This window comes from Ochlerotatus camptorhynchus, unplaced genomic scaffold (genome assembly GCF_037179485.1).
Source record: "Ochlerotatus camptorhynchus isolate MF236.1 unplaced genomic scaffold, CSIRO-AGI_Acam_v1.1 ptg000193l, whole genome shotgun sequence".
Classification (NCBI taxonomy): domain Eukaryota; kingdom Metazoa; phylum Arthropoda; class Insecta; order Diptera; family Culicidae; genus Ochlerotatus; species Ochlerotatus camptorhynchus.
This window is the reverse complement of record NW_027040683.1, coordinates 256,467-278,275: the sequence shown is the minus strand read 5'-3', so window position 1 is coordinate 278,275 and position 21,809 is coordinate 256,467. Positions and strand designations below refer to the sequence as shown.

Here is a 21,809-nt window from a genome sequence, read left to right as displayed (position 1 = left end):
AAACATCATGAAGAAAGAGCTGTTGCACGGCACATTTTGGTTCAAACATGTAATTGTTCCCTCCCCCAGAGACATCCCGGTTGTGCGGAGAGCAGCCAATCTAGTCAATGATCCAATTCAAGTCTTTAAAAAGTCTTTTGATGAAAAACCGTGAAGAAAGAGCTGCCATGCGGAATGCTTTGGTGTAAAAATGCAATTGTCCCCTGCTACAGGTTTCCGTGGGGCCTCTTGGTGGTTCAGTGAGCTGGAAATGTGATCAATGATCCAATTAAAGTTTATAGAAAGCCTATTGATGAAAAACCATGAGAAAGAGCTATCGTATGCCACAGTTTGGCGTAAACATGCAATTGTTACCTACTGCAGGTTTTCCGGAGGGCATTTCGGTGGTTCCGAGGCGGCCAATGTAATTAATGATCCAATTCAACTTTATAGAAAGCCAACTGATGCAAAACCATGGAAAACGAGCTGTCACACGGCATGTTTTGGTGTAAAAATGAAATTGTCCCCTACATATGGTTTCCTGGGGGCATTCCTGTTGTTCCGATAGTGGTCAATGTGATCAATGATCCATTTAAAGCCTATAGAAAGCCTACTGATGCAAAACCACGAAGAAAGAGGTGTCGTACGGCATGTTTTGTGTAATAATGGAATTGTCCCCTACTACAGGTTCCCTCGGGGGTACTCCGGTGCTTCCGGAAGTGGCCAATGTGGTCAATGATCAATTCAAAGTCTATGGAAAGCCTACTGATGCAAAACCATGAAGAAAGAGCGGGCGCACGGCATGTTTAGGTGTAAAAATGCAATTTTCCCCTACTACAGGTTCCCCCGGGGGTACTCCAGTGGTTCCGGAAGTGGTCAATGTAGTCAATGATCCATTTAAAGTCCATAGAAAGCCTACGGATGAAAAACCACGAAGAAAGAGGTGTTGTACGGCATGTTTTGGTGTAATAATGCAATGTTCCTCTACTTCAGGTTCCCCGGGGGTACTTCGGTGGTTCCGGAAGTGGTCAATGTGGTCAATAATCCATTTAAAGTCTTAAGAAATCCTACTGATGAAAAACCATGAAGAAAGAGGTGTCACATGGCATGATTTTTGTAAAAATGAATTTGTCCCCTACTACAGGTTCCCCCAAGGGCACTCCGGTGGTTCCGGAAGTGGCCAATGTAGTCAATGATCCATTCAAAGTCTATAGAAAGCCCATTGGTAAAAAACTATGAAGAAAGAGGCATGTTTTAAGTGAATGAAAGAACTGACCGCACTCAGAACCCTCCCTCAGGACCGATTCCAGGGAAATGGCCATATCTTGGTTGATTCTGAGCCGATTTTAGCTCTTGGTGCGTCATTTGCTTTGGAAACGGTTCTATTTTTGGCATATGAACAAAAAATACAGATTAGTAACGGACACCCTGAGAAAAACTCATCACAAATTAATCAATTTAGACATGCCCTCAGGAAACCCAGAATATCTCCGGTATCCAGTAACCATGGTCACTTCCATTGCCCCGTCATAAAATTTGATTAGTTTTCTAGTCGAATGTTTCTTGAAGATTGAAAATCGAACAATATTTAACGAAGTTACAACAGTCCAAAGTTGGACAAAATTTTGCTAGTACCCTATATTTCTCTCAACCCCTGTAAATAGATAGATAGATGGATAGATGACTGCAACTGTACAATATAAAATTAGTGTCTGTGTTTAGAATGGATCTTTAACTGATTTAACCTTTTAAAAATGGTCATAACGATTGAACGCTTGCGTGAATTTTTTTATATCATTATTTTCCAGATATTCTACATATATAACCTTCAACTAAGCATAGTTTATTTCAAATCTCTCTCCCTTTTCCTTAATTATCAGCCACATTTGTCATGAAAATTAACCACAGCTGGCACGCACGCTTGAGTTTCAGCACTTTTTGAGTCCTGGTGATGCGTTTAAGCTCTGATATTGAACAGATTTTCTAGGCATGGTTCCTTTGTACCTCTATAATGATGCAAAAATAAATGTTACATTCTTTCGAAAAGATTTCAGTTTCTAAAAGATAACACACGATTTTTTTTTACAGATATATGCCATGCTCCATTTTGACGTCAATGGCTACTTGAAATCACAAACGAATTAAATTTCAAATCCTACTATCAATACAAGCTGATATTTGTACACACTAAAAACAAAAATACTTGAACATATACCCATTTTACCCATTGAGAATTGCATATTTGTGAAATCGGTGACAGTTATTCTGAATCACCCTGTACACTGGGTTTAGACAGGGCAAGTTAGTTGATCAAGTCAGTTGAATTCAACTAACTTGAACGTGTAAATCATGCCATTCAACTGACTTGATCAAATCACTTGAATTGAAAAAAGTTGGACCAGGCTCAACTTTTCAAGCCAATTGAATTCAACTGAGTTGATCATTTGACTTGCCTAGTCCTAAACCCAGCTTTAGTGATGTGTGCATGGAAGATTGACAACTGCTGTAAAAGAAGCATCTGAGCAAGTGGAGAAAGACGATGGCGACTTTAATGCCATGAGACAGGATCCATCGATGCAGAATTTAGTGAGACATGTCCACATTATTTTACTCTGATTGTTTCAGAATTCATTATATACAATATGTTGGAACCTCCCTTAGCTCAGTCAATAAAGACGCAGCTACAAAGCAAGACCACGCTGGAGGTGGCTGGGTTCAATTCCCGGTCCGGTCTAGGAATTTTTAGGGTAGGAAATTGTCACGACTTCCATGGGCAAAGTATATGACTGTTCTTGCCACACAATTATACTAATGCAAACATGGTACAGGCATCGAAAGTTCTAGAACACTGAGTTGAGAGCACGTAATAAGCTTATATGCGGAGAAAAAGAAGAAGAAGAAGAATATAGAACACGATGAAGAAGATGAAGAATAAGTCCTATTTTGGAGATTGAGAGGAACCATCAGGGCAGCGATTTGGATGGGGAGAGTGAAATTGTCAACTCCGTGGTGTTAACATTTCGTGGATAAAGGGCGGGTTCTTCTTCACATACATTTAAGCATCCTTCTCACTGTTTGTTTTTGACCAATTGTATGATCATGCTGCTGGTGATTCTTCAATTTCCCGTGATGGCGTGTAGGTAGCTTTGCCTATCGATCCACCCAACCCGTTTTTAGCCCTTCATACAGTGACATGTAGGGAACAATTCTAGATATGCTGGAATTAGAGCGTAACAGCTTTTGTAAACAATGACTTCTTTCGATGATCTCTAGAAAGCTAGGGCTGACGGTTATGTTGATTTGCGTGTGCGTGCCTTGAGTTCCTAAAAATCGTCTATAGAAGTCGTTATTTACAAGGACTGTTACACCCTAATTCCAGCTCTGTCTAAAATTATTAAGCTTGATCAAATAAAAAAAAAAATGAGGAAAACCCACTGCTATCGGAGTTAGTTTCTGTCCTAAAAAGTGGTAGACAATTATCATCATCAGCACTAGTTTTCGACGCTTCCATACACATCAAAAAATCAAAACTTTGTGCTCATCGATACAAAACAATACTTGCAAATACATAAATGAAGCTCATCTACAAAAGTGTCAACCAACTCAACTCGTTCGGTGAACCCGTGCAGTGTAAGAATTCGTCCCCACATAAAAAGAGTTGTATAAATAAATTGTTCATGGCATTCCGCTCTCCTGGCTCATGCATATTTCTCTATCTCTTTTTTCCCCACCCGTAGACGTTCCCGTGGTGACACTGGAGTATGGCACCAGTAACAACTACACCTCGTCGATCCGGGAGGGTGCCGACGTCTACTTCGAGTGCAACATCAAGTCCAACCCGTGGGTGTACAAAGTTATCTGGCGGCATCAAGTAAGTTGGCGTTATAAAATGTGACTAATTCCCCCCCCCCCCTCCGAGAACAAATGAGTGTGCACATGTGTTGAAGTTGCTTTATTACCTTTCCTCGTAGCCCCCCGCCCATACATCCTTCCAGAAAGTGACAACAACATTCCTCATACATCACAAAAATAAATTAATCCTTATGCTGTCCTGTTTGCGTGTGTGTGTGTTTGTGTGTGTGCAGGAACAAGTTGAGTTTCTTGCCAATGAGGACAGTGTCTCTAAGGGGTTGCTGAATTATTTTTTTTCCAACGTCGTCAAGGGACCTTTCCATCCGGTACCGCGCCGGAGGTTGCACTCAGTAATACTTATATCCTCTCGCTTATCTGATGTCGTTTCGGTTTATTGCTGGTGCTTTTCCCTCCCGGGGACCTTTTTTGCTTGCTGTCTGTTGATCCGGCAGCAGAATCCTTGTCATTTCACTCGACACCCGCAAAAACACCATGCGGGTTTTTGCGCTAGTGTTTTTTTTTTATATTATTATTCTCGAGAGAGGTCAACGCAGGGCAGTGCGTAACGGCACTTAGGAAGACGAACGGACGGATGAACGATGGTGTAGTGTATGTACTAATTATATTCTTTTATTACAACGATGTTCGGGGTTGTCGGTACTTGGGTTATTAGAAAGAGTACTACTTGAGAGGGTGTTGTTTGATGTTGAGGGGGTCGAATCATTAGGAGTAATTTGGGCAATGTTGGTAATTACATTTTGAGCTACAATGATTTAGGTTTCCACAAAATCGGAATCTAAAATATTTGACATTTTCGACATCAACACGTCATTCCGGTTCCAAAAATTCCCATATTGTAGGATATTTGACAGTATTTCGGAAATCAATGGCTGTCAGCTTGGATTTAAAAAAAGGCAACGGATATCTATTTTCGACATACACATGTCATCCCGGTTCCAAAAATATTCATATTGTAAGGTACAGGTTTTCTTAAATCAATGGCTGCCAGCTTGGATTCCAAAATGGCGACAGCCATCAGTTTTCTACATCTGCATCTGCATGCTGTTCCGAAAATACCCATATTTCAGGGTATTTGATAGTTTTCTGATATTGATGGCTGCCATCTTGGATTTACAAATTGCAGCGGACATCGATTTTCGATCTCTATTCGTCATCCCCGTTCTGAAAATACCTATATTATGGAGTATTTGATTTTTCTTGTCTCATATGGGGAATTTTCAATGATAATGATGATCGGAGATTATCGCTATTTCATATGATCATGATCTGTAACACAAATGGTAATCGCTTTATCGTTTCCAGAGCTGTCCGTTGGGATTTTTGGGTTGGTACTGATCATGAGTGTTATCAAAATGAGATTTTTTTTTGTTGTTTATTAATTTATTTGATAAGGCTCAAACGAAATAACTTTACAGAGCCGAGAATTCTTGGTCACTATATTTATTTATTTATTTATTTGTCTGCATCAACAGGCTGTGTATAGCCCCAATGATGATTTAAGTAACTTATATAGGTTAATCAAAAAATAAAAACTAAGAATAAAATACATAAATAAAACGCACAATCATTCACGGTTAACTGTGCCAGAAAAGAACGATGAGAAGTATCTTCTTAGCAGCTGTCGAGGCATATGGAAATCGAAGATGCCCGAAACTCGATTGAACACTCGTTGCAGCCCACCTATTGCACCGTTCATGCCATAGTTTGTGCGCTGAAGTGGCAATCTCAGCATAACGTTGTTACGTAGCGCACGGGGTTGGACGTTAATGTTGATTTGCCCCAAGATTGCACTGCAATTAATTCTACCTTGTAAAGTGTCCGCAATGAACAGGGCCCTAGAGGTGTCTCTTCTAGTTCGGAAAGGCTCCAGATCAATCAGCTGGCAACGACTTTCATAGCTCGGCAGATGAAATGGGTCTCTCCAAGGCAGCTTCCGCAGAGCGATTCGAAGAAAACGGCGTTGAACGGACTCAACTCTCTCAGCACCATTGTTGTAATTTGGACTCCAGACCACAGAACAATATTCCAGAATGGATCGCACCAAGGAACAGTAGTACAGTGACTTCAAACAGTAGATATCGGAGAAATTCTTTGCTATCCTGAAGATAATTCCCAATGTCCTAGACGCCTTGTCGACAACGTACGTAATCTGCTGCTTGTACGTAAGTTGAGAATCCAGAATAACACCCAGATCTTTCACATGGTTCACACGGTCGATTACAGTGCCGATAAGTTTGTATTCAAATGTGATTGGTTCTTTCTTCCGAGTAAAAGTGATCACTGAACACTTAGTGGGTATAACCACCATTCGGTTCAAATTACACCAGCTGGCAAAGGCTTCGAACTGACGTTGAAGGAAGTGACAGTCATCAATCGAGCGGATTCGTAGGTAGATATTAAGATCGTCTGCATACGATAGTCGTGGGCCTTCGATGACCAAGTTCACGTCATTGAAGTAGAGTAAGAAAATCAAAGGTCCCAGGTGACTTCCTTGAGGTATTCCTGACGTAGCTAGATAGATATTGGACCGGTTGTCAGATCACTGAGATATGAACGAAACCATCGCAAGAGGTTGCCGCTGACCCCAAGTCTATGCAACTTGGCAATCGCGATGGCATGGTTTAGCTTATCGAAGGCAGCTGACAAGTCGGTGTATATGACGTCTGTTTGAGTCCTCTCTGCCATGCTTTCCGTAAGATACGATGTCAAACACAGCAGATTTGTAGAAGTAGAACGACCGGAAGTGAAGCCGTGTTGATCACCACTTAGATACTGCTTACAATGAGAGAGTAGAGGCTCCATGATGACTAACTCGAATAACTTCGAAACTGCACTCAACGACGTAATTCCACGATAATTGTCCACATCCCGTTTGCTGCCCTTTTTGTGGATAGGAAACATAGGGTATACGTCCCTAACCTCGGTCTAATATGCAGCCATCGATTACGTTTTTAATCATAACTCATCAATGAATTTACCTGCAAACGATATTCTACTGCTAAATGGTATGCTTAGATATGCTTATCATGTCGTTTGCTATCAGAAACCACGAAAAGTTGAAAAACTTACTTTTTTTAAGACAATAACTCACGAGGGAAATGTATGTAATATGGGTCTATTGTCCCCAAATTGGGTCTATTTATGGATGCAACTTCGTCCTATCTTGTTTGATCCTCAAAAAAACGCTCTTGGTAACGTTTTCTGATGTATTTTTTTTTATCACTATCACTGTTAACTTAATGCTCTTCATTCCTCAAAACATTTCTTAGAGAAAATTTTACGAAAACTACATTAAATCACTCAATTTAAAAATTAAAAATTAAAAATTTCGCTTATCGTCTTTTGACCGCAGAATATCTAAATCAGAACATTGTGATGTTCATTATACAGGTTTGGCAGAAAAAATCTCCCTTCCTGTTCGTTCCTTATCATCCAAATGCAAAACAACATTGTTGACGTTACTCTTATTGCTATATGCTGTCAAATGAATTTCATGGGCCATAGTTAGGAACATAGAAAAGAAATGTGTCCCTAAAGTTGGGTCCATGTTTTACTTGTGAAAACGTTGTTAAACAATTAAAATAAACATAAAATATTCAAACAGCAACTGTAAGTTTTACGTCTAGTGTGTATTATCAGGTAATTCCAATCAATAAATGCCATAATCAGGCCATTTGATGATCGTCAGTCAACCTTCCCATCTTAACCTTATAAGTCATGGCGGCTAAAAACTCCGAACATTGTGATATTCTCAACCAGTTTTATTACTTACGAGAGCTGAAAATGTATTGAAATGTTGTGATATAAATTGATTTGTGTGTGGTACACATTTATCAACCATCAGTGATCAATATTTTCCTTATTTTTTGTGTAATATTCCTTAATTAATTATTTATTTGCGTGATAGGCCGAATGAAAGGACTAGACCCACATTACATACCGTAACCCTATGTGCGAATTTCCAACAAGATGCAAATGTACCACTCGAGATGGACAATCGAAATAGGTGAAGCATTGGCATCAGCAAGCTGGCGATATGCTTTTTCAGGAATACGGATGGAACGCCATCGGGTCCTGGATTGAAGGACGACTTGAGTTGTGATGTGGCAGTGGAAATCATCTCGACGTTGACATCCATCGCACCCAGTGTTTGACCGTACAGTGGAACATTACTAGCTGCTAGGGTAACGTGTTCGTCATTCGTGAAAACACTGGCGAACTTCTCAGAAAACAAGCGACAGATCTGCTGAGGAGTGGAAGCAATTGCTCCATTCAACACCATTGAAGAAGGTAGGCCGGATTCCTTGCGCTGCTCATTTACGTAATTCCAGAATGACTTCGGGTGCGACTTGAGTTTCCTCTGAATCCCTCGTTGATATCGCGAAAAGCATCTAAGGCTAACTCGCTTGAACTCATAATTGAGCCTAACGTAGTGACGTTTCAGCGAAAGCGTACGATACTTAGTGAATTTTCTTAATGCGGCTCTCTTGGTCGACTTCAACCTACGCAGTTCACTCGTCTGCCAGGGAGGATGATAAATTTTACGGTGAACTCTTTTCGGAACGTGCCTGTCAATGGCATAAGCCAAGACATGTGAAAATGTTTGCGCAGCGGTTTCAACATTATCGGAATCGAGGATGCTCTCCCAATCTATACTAGATAGCACGTTGACGATACTACGGTGATCGGCTTTCCGGAAATCGTATGACACGGTCGTGGAAATGTCGTCAAAGACCCGATCGTGATTGTCAGCAACAGTAACAACCAAGGGAGGGTGATGATGTACTTGCTTTACTAGTGGAGAAGGTGCCGTGGAGATGAAAGGAGCGGTGTCCTGAACGCTATCGAAGCAGAGGTCCAGGCTACGGTTGTTTTCGTTGAGGCTAACTGATCCTGTATGAAATACAGAGTGTACAGGGTCTGGGTAGAGAAAGCCACTGTGAGATGGTTTCCAGGAAATGCCGGGTAGATTGAAGTCACCCAGAACGATTATCTCATCAATTGGTGTCGCACTCTCCATTATGGTGAAAACGGACCGGCAATGGGTATCGATAAGTTCGTTGTCACGAACCCGGTCAGGTGCAATATACACCGCACATAGGTACAGTGTGCGATCGCTCAGTTCTACGGCCACCCAAACTTGTTCCACACAGTTCCACAAGACGTTTTCAATAGCTCTCGCCTTTAACCCGGAACGAACTGCCAAGACGTTTTCAATAGCTCTCGCCTTTAACCCGGAACGAACTGCCACGAGAACACCACCTCCAGTAGATTTCCGACTGTTTTTCGGATTTCTGTCACAGCGGAAAACCTCGTATTCGGATCCGAACACCTGGATGGAAAGCGTTCGAGAATCGAGCCAAGTCTCGACAAAAACGATGACATCGTAGCACCGGTCCGATACAGCTAGGTGGTAGTCAAGAACATCAGAATTCATTCCGCCTACGTTTTGGTAGTAGAAAATGGCGTCGTGTTTACTACGGTCAGTGGTCGCACGAGGTAAGGCGTTTTCCCTGGAAGTCATGGAAACATCAGGTGGCGAATGGACATGAACAATCTCAAGTGGATACTCGCCGTAGTGAGTAGGTTGGAAGACCCCCTCTCCACATCCAACCACAGGCCCGGAACGACTATGAAGATCGGAGGCGGCAGATGGCAGGACTGGGTCAGAGGGATTGGGGGCTTCCACAATGCTTTCTACAGCGCGTCCCAGGTTCCAACTATACAATACATCTTACAACTATAGCCAAAAGTTACAACACATTAAACGTTTTATCTTCCGCTATCCAAAAAGCCTCCTCCATCAGAACTGGAGCCACTTCCAGTGGTTTCATTGTATGGCAGTTACGCCATCGGGGGGCAGAGCGCTTCCATTGCAGCAATAAACGCCAAATGTGGTCAACACTCACACACTCATCACGAAACGGTTGCTCGACGACGCATCGACCGAAAGAAAAAAGGCGACGACGCATCGACCGAAAGAAAAAAGGCGACGACGCATCGACCGAAAGAACTGCTGATGAAGAACAATGAGGAGGACCACACAATGGTTGCGAGTGAGCACTGTAAAATGAGAATGACATTTTTTTTTATCAACCTTCCCTGAACTTCAGAGATGTTTCCAAATGTTTATTGCTGATTCACACTAGCTGCAGGAACTTTTGAGAAGTTCTGAAACTTCAGAAAAGTCTAGACTTTTGAGTAAGTTCTGATAAATTAAAGATCGTTTCATTAACTTCTGTTCAAATTCCATAACCCAAAAATTCCAGGAAAGTCCAAACAACTCCAGTGAACTTAAGAAAACATCAGAAATATTTTGGAAACTCCACTAGTTCAAAGAACTTCAGAGATATTTAATGGTTATCAGGAAAGTTTAATTTGTTTCATATAACTGAGAGAACTTAAGGAAAGCTCCGTGAGCATCAGTACAGATCAATTAATTTCAAGAAATGCTGACATTTTAAAGGATTTCCGAGAAATTCAGGCAATGTTCCACAAATTTAGGAAACATTAGAACATTGTGAGAACAATGTATTGGAAATTCCGTGCTTTTTAATGGTAGTGACAAGAAATAAAATTTTAAAAATCGGGAAGATCATAGATCCGCAATGCTAATGATACAATAAATTCAAGAAAATTGTGAGAGCACTTAAGAAATTTCGTAATCTTCAAGAAAGTCCAGATGCATTCAAAGAAGATTATAAATATTCAGATAGCCTCATTATAATTAGGGAAGTTCCGAGTACATGGAGGATGATCAGTAGATGCGAAATAAGAAATTTTCGCTCCACAGTGCTCAAACAATTCCAAATTGGGCCCTGATTATGGTCAAGCAATACATTTTGCAGATTATATCGGGTGATATCGAGAAAAAGCACTTCGGAGCGATGATTTTTATTTATTTACTAATTCGTCACCAATCAAACGTCGAATATTTCAGTTATAATAAATATACATAGTCTATTTTTTATACCACCTTATCTGGCTAAACTCAAATTTGTTTAGCCTACTTTTGTTCATTGTCACGTCAATTGTTTCGCAATAAACGTTAAACAAAACATTGTTCTATTTAACGGCCCATTTCTAGCAAAGTTTCTTCTTTGATTGTTGATATGAAAGAAATGTATGTTTCTTAGAGGACGAGGACGAGCATACATCTCTGTGGTGTTCATCCTTTGCGCAATAACATCGTTTATCAAAAGCTATCATTGCAATCTCTCTTCGCCTCTATATTAATTCGTGACATACATACATAAATCGCGACAGATGTTCCAGATCTTCCGGAGCACTATCCCGTGGATCCTAGGGACCATTTTCTGCTCACATCTCCGAATTCATATTGATAAGACTTTCATACATAGTTTCGAAAAAAAATCTAGTTCTAGAATCAGTCAATTCACCACGTATATGGATATTCCAGATCATCCAGAGGTCCATTCCGTGATACCCAGGGTCCATATTTCAGTCACAACTCCGAATTCATTTTGAAAAGACGTCTATGAGTGGTTTCGAAAAAAACACAGGATCAGTTTCATGAGACGAACACTTTTGCGGAAGTTCCGGATCTTTTTGTGAATCATTCCGTGGTCCTCAGAGTCTATATTCTGGTCAAAACTCCAAATTCATTCTGATCAGATGTCTACGAGAGGTTTCGAAAAAAAAAACACGGAATTCTACGATCAATTTAATGAATTGACCACTTTTACGGATGGTTGCATATTCCGGTCACAGCTCCAAATTTCTGAAGACGTCTATGAGTGGTGTTGAAAAAAAAACATGGAGTTCTAGGATCAGTTTCATGAATTGACAAATGCTGTGGTCGCCTGGGTCCATCTGCAGGTCACAACTCCGAATTAATTCTGATAAGACGTCTATGAGCGGTTTAGAAAAAACCATGAAGCTCTAGGATCAGTTTCATGAATTTACCAAGGATGTTCCGGATCTTCCGGTGGACCATTCTGTGGTCCCCTGGGTCCATATTCAGGTCACAACTTCGAATTCATTCTGATAAGACGTCCATGACCGGTTTAAAAGAAAACATAAAGCTCTAGGATCAGTTTCATGAATTGATCACTTTTACAGATGTTCCGGATCTTCCAGAGGACCATACCGTGACGTCCAGTGTCCATATTCCAGTCACAACTTCGAATTCATTCTGATAAGGTGTCTATGAGTGATTTCAAAAAAACCACTGAGCTATAGCATCAGTTTCATGAATTGACCACTTTTACGGATGTTCCGGATCCTCCGGTGGACCATTCCGTGGTCCCTTGGGTCCTTATTCAGGTCACAACTCCGAATTAATTCTGATAAGACATCTATGAGTGGTTTCGAAAAAACCATGAAGCTCTTGGATCAGTTTCATGAATTACCCACTTTATCGGATGTTCCGGATCTTCAGGAGGGCCATACCGTTGTCTCCAGTGTTCATATTCCAGTCACAACGCCGAATTCATTCTGATAAGACGTCTAGGAGTGATTTAGAAAAATCCGCTGAGCTCTAGGATCAGTTTCATGAACTGACCACTTTTACGCATGTTCCGGATCTTCCATTCCGTGGTCCTCTGGGTCCAAATTCAGGTCACAACTTCGAATTCATTCTGATAAGATGTCTATGAGTGGTTTAAAAAAAATGACGCTCTAGAATCAGTTTCATGAATTGACCACTTTTACGGATGTTTCGGATCTTCAGGAGGCTTAGGGTCCAGGGTCCATATTTGGATCACAACTCTGAATTCGTTCTGCTACGACTAGGATCAGCTTCATGAATCGACCACTTTTACGGATATTCCGGATCTTCTGGAGGTCCAACCCGTGGTCTCCAGTGTCCATATTCCAGTCACAACTTCGAATTAATTCTGATAAGATGTCTATGAGTGATTTTAAAAAAAACCACAGAGCTATAGGATCAGTTTCATGAATTGACCACTTTTACGGATTTTCCGGATCTTCCGGTGGACCGTCCCATGGTCTCTTTGGTCCTTATTCAGGTCACAACTCCGAATTCATTCTGATAAGACATCTATGAGTGGTTTCGAAAAAAAACCATGAAGCTCTAGGATCAGTTTCAGGAATTAACCACTTTTACGGATGTTCCGGATCTTCAGGAGGACCATACTGTGGTCTCCAGTGTCCATATTTCAGCCACAACTCCAAATTCATTCGGATAAGACGTCTAGGAGTGATTTCGAAAAATCCACTGAGCTCTAGGATCAGATTCATGAATTGACCAATTTTACGGATTTTCCGGATCTTCCGGAGGATCAGACTCGTGACTTTGTTCGTGAATGTTCCCAAAAGTTGGAAAATTTTCAGTTTAATAACTTTTCAGAAGACACCAGGAAGTTATCTCTTCAAATTACCCTACAATAAGAGTTTGTCCCCAATTAGCTCTAATCCCATATGCTACGTGTATTCGTTAATGACGGTTCCCATAGTGCGGTCCCTATTAACCGTACTATAGGAATCTTGACTGTAGATATGTTGTTTCTAATTGTAACATTTGAAACCACTAGTTTTAACTCATTAAGGACGAATAATTACAGTTCGTTTGGCAATAATGGAGCAGCAACCCTGGGCAGTCCATCATACTCAAATATTGTGCAGGACTATTATGTTATTTTAAGTATTTAAACTTTTTACAAACTTTCTGAAATGCTTTTCGTAGATATATATATGGCAGGTATAAGACATTTGACTTGTTGGATAATCATGCCGAAAGTTTAAAAGTGGTTCCTTTTGATGTAAGATTGTCTTTCGGCAACAAATTGGGGATTCAATTTCCAAAAACAAAAATCGAACGCGTTACGAAAAATGGTCAGGTTTTGACCAATTACAACTCTGGCAATAGCGGTTGGATTTTAATTGTAAACAAGCCAGTCACTTGAAAAATTTTCTACAAATTTGCTAGAATAAACCCTTTATCAATTTTCAAAAGTTGACTTATTACATAAATGTAACAACTGTTGCAATGGTGATCAAAATTTTGGTTGGCTTTATTATTCTGAAATAATTATGTAGACGGTGAACATAATATTTTCTCACTCAAATGATGTAATTGCACGAATAGCAGTTAGAGCGATGATCCATGATCACATTGGGCATCCCGGAAAACTTCCGGTGCCCCCGGGGAAGTGGCCAATTCTCAACAAAAACCGTACCCCGGCGTGCGACATATCAAACTTCATGATTTTACAAAACATTGCCGATAATGGCCTTATTGACAGTCCACGGTCACACTAGCCTTCCCGGGCCTGTTTCGGTGCCCCCGAGAAAGTGGCCATTTGTCGAAAAGAAATAAAACACGTCCTGCGACATATCAAACTTCATGGTTTTTCAAAACTCGGTGGGTTATGGCTAGAGCAGTTCCACGTCAAATGACGAATCGGAAAAAAACTCAAACTTCTACTATTTGCATAAAATTTTGAATAATTCTAGATAGAGCTGGAATTAGGGCGTAAAGGCTTTTGTAACCAATGACTTCTCTCGATGATTTCTAGGAATTCAAGGCACGCCCACGCTAACCAACATCACCGTCGGATAGGGGAAGTCTTACCCTACCTGATGGTGATGTTGATTTGCGTGAGCGAGCCTTGACTTTCAAGACATCATCGAAAGAAGTAATTGTTTACAAAAGCTGTTACGCCCTAATTCCAGCTTTATCTTGAATTGTCTGTTATGGGCAATCGTTCACATTTTCGACCATATTACTTTTTCTTCAAAATGGCGTCTTTGACATTTTTCAATAAATGGTAGCACGAAAACGTCACTTCTGATCGAAATGACGTCTGATTCAAGGGGCAAGACACCTTCTAATCATGAAAAATTTCAGAGTTGCCTTTGAGGCACCTTGAGTAACTCGAGTAACTCGTCGTCCTTTGATACTAGTCGAAACGATCCCGTTCCCATCGCTGCGAACCGAGCTCTGGATTACCATGGCACCACCGTTCTGCTGCCAGCGGACATCCTCCCACTTCTGGAGCTACTGCTGTGCCTTTTGGATGATCGTGATATGGTCTGGTGTCTGCGATACGCTATCGAGATTCTTCTGCGGCCATCGACGGAATTCTCCGTTGAAGTTGAACATAACTACGTACGTGTGGTCGTCGTCACGCACCTACTTACCACCAAGCAATGTAAAGCTAGAGAAGATATTTCTTTCAGATTGAAATTGGATTCTTTTTGCACCATTTTATGAGGCATTTTTATTGATTAAATTCGGAGCATTTTTATTGATTAAATTCGGAGCATGTTTCGTTTTTCGCTCTCTCATCACCAAAGTGAAAATGTTCCTAGACCTCTTTCCTTTCACTCTTTCTGAACAGAAACGTGGAGCGAACGCAGCATATTTGTTCTTCGGTTTTCACTTTGATTTCATTCGGTAGATCGATGATGGGTTTGAAGTCCAGATGAGGATCGGCTCATCGGCTTTGGCAGTGGTGGCTGCACTGGATGCTCTGATTGAACATTCCAGGGGTAATGGTTGGATTCCTCTGTTCATTTTACTAGAACAACTAGTCTGTATCCACCTACCATCAGTTAATTTTGGACTCAAAACTTACTTTCACCGATCATTATAACACAATTATTAACAGAGCTAACAACATGCTTGGTTTCATAAAACGTTTCTGCTATAACTTTCACGATCCGTATACGATAAAAACATTGTACATTGCTTATGTAAGATCGATATTAGAATATTGCAGCATAGTTTGGTCACCTTTTTCAATCACACACGAAGAAAGAATAGAGTCCGTTCAAAAGCAGTTTCTATTGTATGCACTCCGCAAGTTAGGTTGGACTGTATTTCCTCTGCCATCTTACACAGCTCGGTGTATGCTCATAAATATCCAAACATTAAAAGAACGTCGTGAATTTGCTATGCTTTCTTTCGTAAACGATATCGTATCACATCGAATTGATTCAATAGAACTATTGTCATCCTTAAATTTATATACACCATCTAGGCATTTACGAAACAGAAATATATTTGCTACAAATCGTCATCGTACGAATTATGCCAAATTAAGACCCTTGAACCAAATGATGGATACATATAATAAGCACTGCGATAACATTGACTTTACAATGACAAAAACTAAATTAAAGCAATATTTTAATTCGTCGCATAACGTCAACTAGAAGTAATGTTTTAACTTTTTCTTAAGACATATTATAAAAAATATAAACAAAGACAAAATTGTAAAAATAGCACTTAAGACAACAATTGTAAAACGGTCTACACTGATTGACGACAAATAAATAAATAAATAATTTATATCCAGCATTTCGGGACGGAGGAATACGGACAAAAAGCATACAATAGTATTTTTTGTTTACGAACAAAACTAATGTAAAATATAAGATGTATATTCTCAAAGGAAGTGAACAGAGTAAGCAGAGAAAAAAAAATGATGAACGTCGATTGAGTTTTGAGGCACATTGAGTTATTCGCGAGCTACTCGCTGCAAACCAGCAGCTCAGAGTAAAGTTGTCTCACCCCTTGATTTGAGTATAGAAAAATGAAATCTTTTTGGAAAAAATATACTTACGTCTTTCGGCAACATATTGGGATGCAATTAAAAAAAAATCAAAATCGACCGTGTTACGACAAGTGGTCAGATTTTGACCACTTATAACTCTGTCAATAGCGGAGAAATTTCAAATATAAACAAGCCAATCGATTGGAAATTTTTCTACACATCTGCAATGAACAATCAATCAATTTTAAATATACTGTTGAATATTATACAAATGTCCAACTGTTGCAATGGTGACCAAAATTATCACTGATTGCCTACAAGAAAGAGGTTTCCCTAACACAGTCGCCGAATTTTGATATCAAGCATGTAATCCTACGTTAAATCTACGGTCGTGTCTTTGATACAACCTCTTTCTTTTTCGTTTAATCTGTGATTTTTTTTGTTATTACTTTATTTGTACAGGCTCAATCGAATAAACTTTACAGAGCCGAGTTATCCTTTGCGTTATACATTATTACTGTCTTATATTTAAAAATAAAGGAACTGGACCGAGTACTCGCGGTCGTTTCGAGGTTATTGGAGATTTACAATTTTTTAGATGGGAAAAGGGAAGAAGGAGGTTTTAAATGTGGTTTACGATACAACTATTTAATTAATCTAAAGCATGAAATTATTTCTATTCATCTTGAAAACAAACATTGAAAAAAAAAACCCCAGACGTACAAAACACAAACTAAACACAAGGTTAATCAAACTTACAATCTAAGGTTAATATCTTTAAAGTAAACATATATGAGTTTCATAAACTCCAGATCGCGTCTTGCCAAAATATCCCGAACTGGAACATTAGGTTGTCTACCTCGAGCCCGAAGGGAATCATAAAAATGTGATCTGACTCAACGATACTCCGCACAAGACCAAAGGATGTGATCAGCGTCCTGGTAACCTTGTCCACATTCACAGAGATTGCTGTCTCCCAACTCCACACGGAACAAGTGAGCGTTTAGACAATAGTGATTGGACATGAGACGAGACATCACGCGTATGAAGTCTCGACCCAAGTCCAACCCTTTGAACCATGCAAACTTCGACACCTTAGGGATAATTGAATGTAGCCATCGTCCCAAGCTCCCTTCACTCCATTGATGTTGCCAGCTAACGAGCGACTGCTGACGATAAATAGAGAAAAATTCACTATAGGCGATCTGTCGATCATAAATGTCGCCTTCCATAGCGCCCACCTTCGCAAGTGAATCCGCCTTCTCATTGCCCAAAATTGAGCAATGCGAAGGGACCCACGCGAAGGTGATGATGAAAGAGCGCACGGATAAAGCACTAAGCAGTTCTCGTATTTTCAAGAGAAAAAACGAGGAGTGCCTTACCGGCCTAATGGAACGGATAGCCTCGACAGAACTGAGACTATCCGTAAAAATAAAGTAGTGGTCTGAAAAAAGTGAAGCAATAGTTTCCAAAGTGTAGTGAATTGCTGCCAGTTCAGCCACATACACAGAACAAGGAGCTTCAAGTTTTCAATAGGCGCTATGAAATTCATTAAATACGCCAAAACCAGCGGACTCCTCTATTAGAGATCCATCTGTGAAAAACGTTCTTGCAGAATCAACATGGCCAAACTTTGCAGCGTATAATGACGGAGCAATCATAGGACGATGATGCTCTGGAATTCCGCGGATTTCCTGCGTCATAGATAAATCAAAATTCACTGAATTGCCGAAATCGGAGAAGACTACACGATTGGGAATATTTCTTGAAGGGCTGACATCCTGTGTTAAATATAGGTAGTACAAAGTCATAAAACATGTTTGAGGATTTAGCTCCAGAAGCTTCTCAAAGTTTTCGATCACCAGTGGGTTCATGACTTCGCAACGGGTGAGGAGCCTCAGAGATAACTCTGAAAAACGGACGGATAGTGGCAACATGCCCGCCAACACTTCGAGACTCATAGTATGAGTCGAGTGCATGCATCCTAACGCGATACGAAGACAACGATACTGGATCCGTTCCAGCTTGATGATGTGCGTTTTAGCTGCCGACTGGAAACAAAAACTACCATATTCTAGAACCGATAAAATCGTTGTCCGGTACAACGTCAGAAGATCTTGTGGATGGGCTCCCCACCACGTTCCGGTAATTGAACGAAGGAAATTGATCCTTAGTTGGCATTTTCGTCTCAGATACTCAATGTGGGATCTCCAGGTGCATTTGGAATCGAACCAGACCCCGAGATATTTGAAGGACATAGAATGCGTGATCGGTTTACCCAAAAGTTGAAGCTTTGGTTGTGCTGGGCTATGCTTCCTAGAAAAAACGACCAACTCAGTTTTCTCCGTGGAGAATTCGATACCTAGCTGAATAAAGGGGGAATTTGGTCAAGGGAAAACGCGTGTAAATCGTTGAAATCGTTTATTTAAAAAATCATTCTACACACACACACCTTCAAAATGAGGGGTGTTCAGATTTTTTAAATGCAAAATTGAAAGAAATACGTCAAGTTGATATTGACCAAATTTTGACCGTATCACCCTTTAGCCCAAGTAGACAAATTGTCCAAGGTATCCTGTAAGGGTCCTTGCAGGTCAACCTCTTTTGGCCCTGTGACAGAAACTACGCCATCATCTGCAAGTTGTCTCAACGTGCAATTGTCACTAAGACAATTGTCAATTTCTCTAACGTAGAAATTGTACAAAAGGGGGCTTAAACATGAGCCTTGGGGGAGACCCATGTAGCTAAATCGAAAAGCTGTAGAGTTTCCATGAGAAAAGCTCATATGTTTTTCTGACAGCAAATTGTACAAAAAATTATTCATTAATGGAGACAATCCACAAGCGTGGAGTTTCTCTGAAAGAACTTCAACGGATACTGAATCAAAAGCCCCCTTTATATCCATGAACACAGAAGCCATTTGCTCTTTCTTAGCAAAAGCTAACTGAATTTCCGAGGAAAGCAACGCGAGACAGTCGTTCATTCCCTTACCCCTACGGAAACCAAATTGAGTATCTGAAAGAAGGTGGTTCGTCTCAACCCATTTGTCGAGGCGAAAAAGGATCATTTTCTCCATCAATTTCCGAATACACGACAGCATCGCGATGGGCCGATACGAATTGTGATCCGACGCGGGTTTATCAGGCTTTTTAATGGCTATCACCCTCACTCGTCTCCAATCGTCGGGAACAATATTGAGCTCCAAGAACTGATTGTACAAGTTCAACATGCGCCTCTTAGCGACGTCTGGGAGGTTTTTCAGCAAGTTGAACTTGATTCTATCAGATCTCGGGGCAGAATTGCCACACGAAAGGAGAGCGAGTGAAAGTTCCACCATTGAAAAAGGCTGACTGATTTTGTCTACCGAATTCGCGGTTTCGCGAGGAATCAACTGCGACGGAACGGAATCCGGACACACTTCTCGCGCGAATTTAAGAATCCATTGATCCGAGCATTCCTCGCTTTCGTTGTTAGTAGACTGGTTACGCATTCTTCGCGCCGTACTCCAAAGCGTATTCATAGACGTTTCGCGCGACAATCCGTCTACAAACTGCCGCCAGTAACCCCGTTTTTTGGCCTTGATGAGGCTCTTGAGTTCGCGTTCAAGAGATGTGTATGCGTCGAAATGCTCGCGTGTTCCGCGTTTCCGAAAAAGTTTAAACGCGTTGGACTTTTTACGGTAAACCTCCGTGCATTGTTGATCCCACCAGAGCGATGGTGTTTTCTTACGAATTGACGATCGCGGCACCGGTCGTGTTTGAGCTTGAAGTGCGCTGTCGACGATGAGATTAGAGAGGAAATTATATTCCTCCAACGGCGGAAGCTCTTCCACTGACAATACTGTATCGTCCATCACGGATTGGAACTTAGTCCAATCGATGTTACGGGTTAGATCACGACGTTAACGGATTCTGACGAGTTGAACCCACTGGCAATCGAAATTTTGATCGGCAGATGATCACTACCCGAGCAAAGTCGGTTAACAAAATGAAAGCAAATCGATATTAAAGTGTGCAGTTCCTATCATAATGAAAACTCATTTTGATTTCAAATGTTGCGACATAAGTCTGATATCATATTGTGCTTTCATTATGCAGTCAAGACATTTTAAATGAAAGCAACTTAACTTGAAGTTCTGCTGTTTACGTCTTGTTTAAAATTTAATTGAAATTCATCTGTCGTTGAACTAATGATTATCGTTTATCTGATTTGTTTAACACATTTTAGGTCATTCGTGACTTGCCCGCGGTGAGATTGGAGCCTAAGTCTTTCAGCTTGAGAAACATGAATGGTAACCATTTACTCTAGGCCCGTATTCAGTTAAACATTATGAATGCAAAATCAGTAATCAAATTGATTTCATTGAAAGCAGGATTAGTTTTCCGTTTGCTTCAACAGTGTAAAATTTTGCTCTCATTTTTGCTGTGTTAACCGTTAAGTCAACCAAAATGAGATCAACTGGAGTATTCAAAATAAGTTACATCATAACAGCAAATTTTGATTTCAATTTGATGTTCAGCTTTGCTCGGGTACCGTGTGGATCCTGGATTACATGCCAAGTGCAATCCAACGATAGTGAATTGGAGCAAAAAGGTGAGGTCTAATCTGCTACCATTCGAGGATGGACCAGCCAAACGTGTTACTTCTCCATTGTTAAGTATTGTCATGTTGAAGTTGTCGCAGAGATCATAAATCAAAGTAGAACGGTTATCATCGTACAGCTCCCCCCAGCCTGTACCGTGGGAGTAAAAATCTCCCATGATCAACCATGGAGCGGGAAGTACCGCACATATGTCGAAAAGTTGTTTGCGATTAACAGAGACTCTAGGAGCAATATATACAGAAGCAATACAAAGGCTCTTACCTTTAATGGTAGCCTGACATGCGACAACTTCAATACCGGGGAATTCGGGAAGATTCACTCTATAGAAGGAATGGCACTTTTTGATCCCCAAAAGTACCCCTCCTCCACGTAAATCCTCACGATCCAATCGAATAATGTTAAAATCGTAAAAAGGGAGATCAATTTCTGAAGAGAGCCATGTTTCACAGAGGGCAAATGCATCGCAATTATTGTTATGGACTAAATATTTGAACGAATCTAATTTCGGAATAAGACTTCGACAATTCCACTGTAGAATAGTGATCAAATCCCCGACCTCGTTTTGAAAATTATCCATCGAAGGAGATGATAGCTGCAAGAAGGGGCCATTTTGAAGTCAATTGCTTCAAGAAGGATTTCACAGTGGGAAGCAATGTGAGGACAATGCTTTTCAGAGGATCAGTAATGTTGAGGTATTTGAGAATACCGTCCACAATGTCATCAAATGAGAACAGCCCAGATAAAGAAGGGGTTTCTGTTCTTAAAATTGGGGCATCAGGGGTTTTGGATGCCCCCGGAAGAAATGGAAAATCCTGGGTATAGTCAGTTGTGCGGAATCCAGGAGGAGTAGAAGTCTCCTTTTTCCACCACTT

At 40.6% G+C, this 21,809-nt stretch overlaps 1 protein-coding gene across 1 annotated transcript in view; it reads left to right on the top strand.

Annotated features, from left to right (window-relative positions):
• The window catches only part of side-VIII (sidestep VIII), a 961,237-nt gene that overhangs the window by 824,882 nt on the left and 114,546 nt on the right, over window positions 1–21,809 (top strand). Inside the window, exon 8 of the mRNA XM_065223526.1 lies at window positions 3,717–3,850. Within this exon, the coding sequence (XP_065079598.1) occupies window positions 3,717–3,850 (134 nt within the window). The remainder of the gene's footprint in view (window positions 1–3,716; window positions 3,851–21,809) is intronic.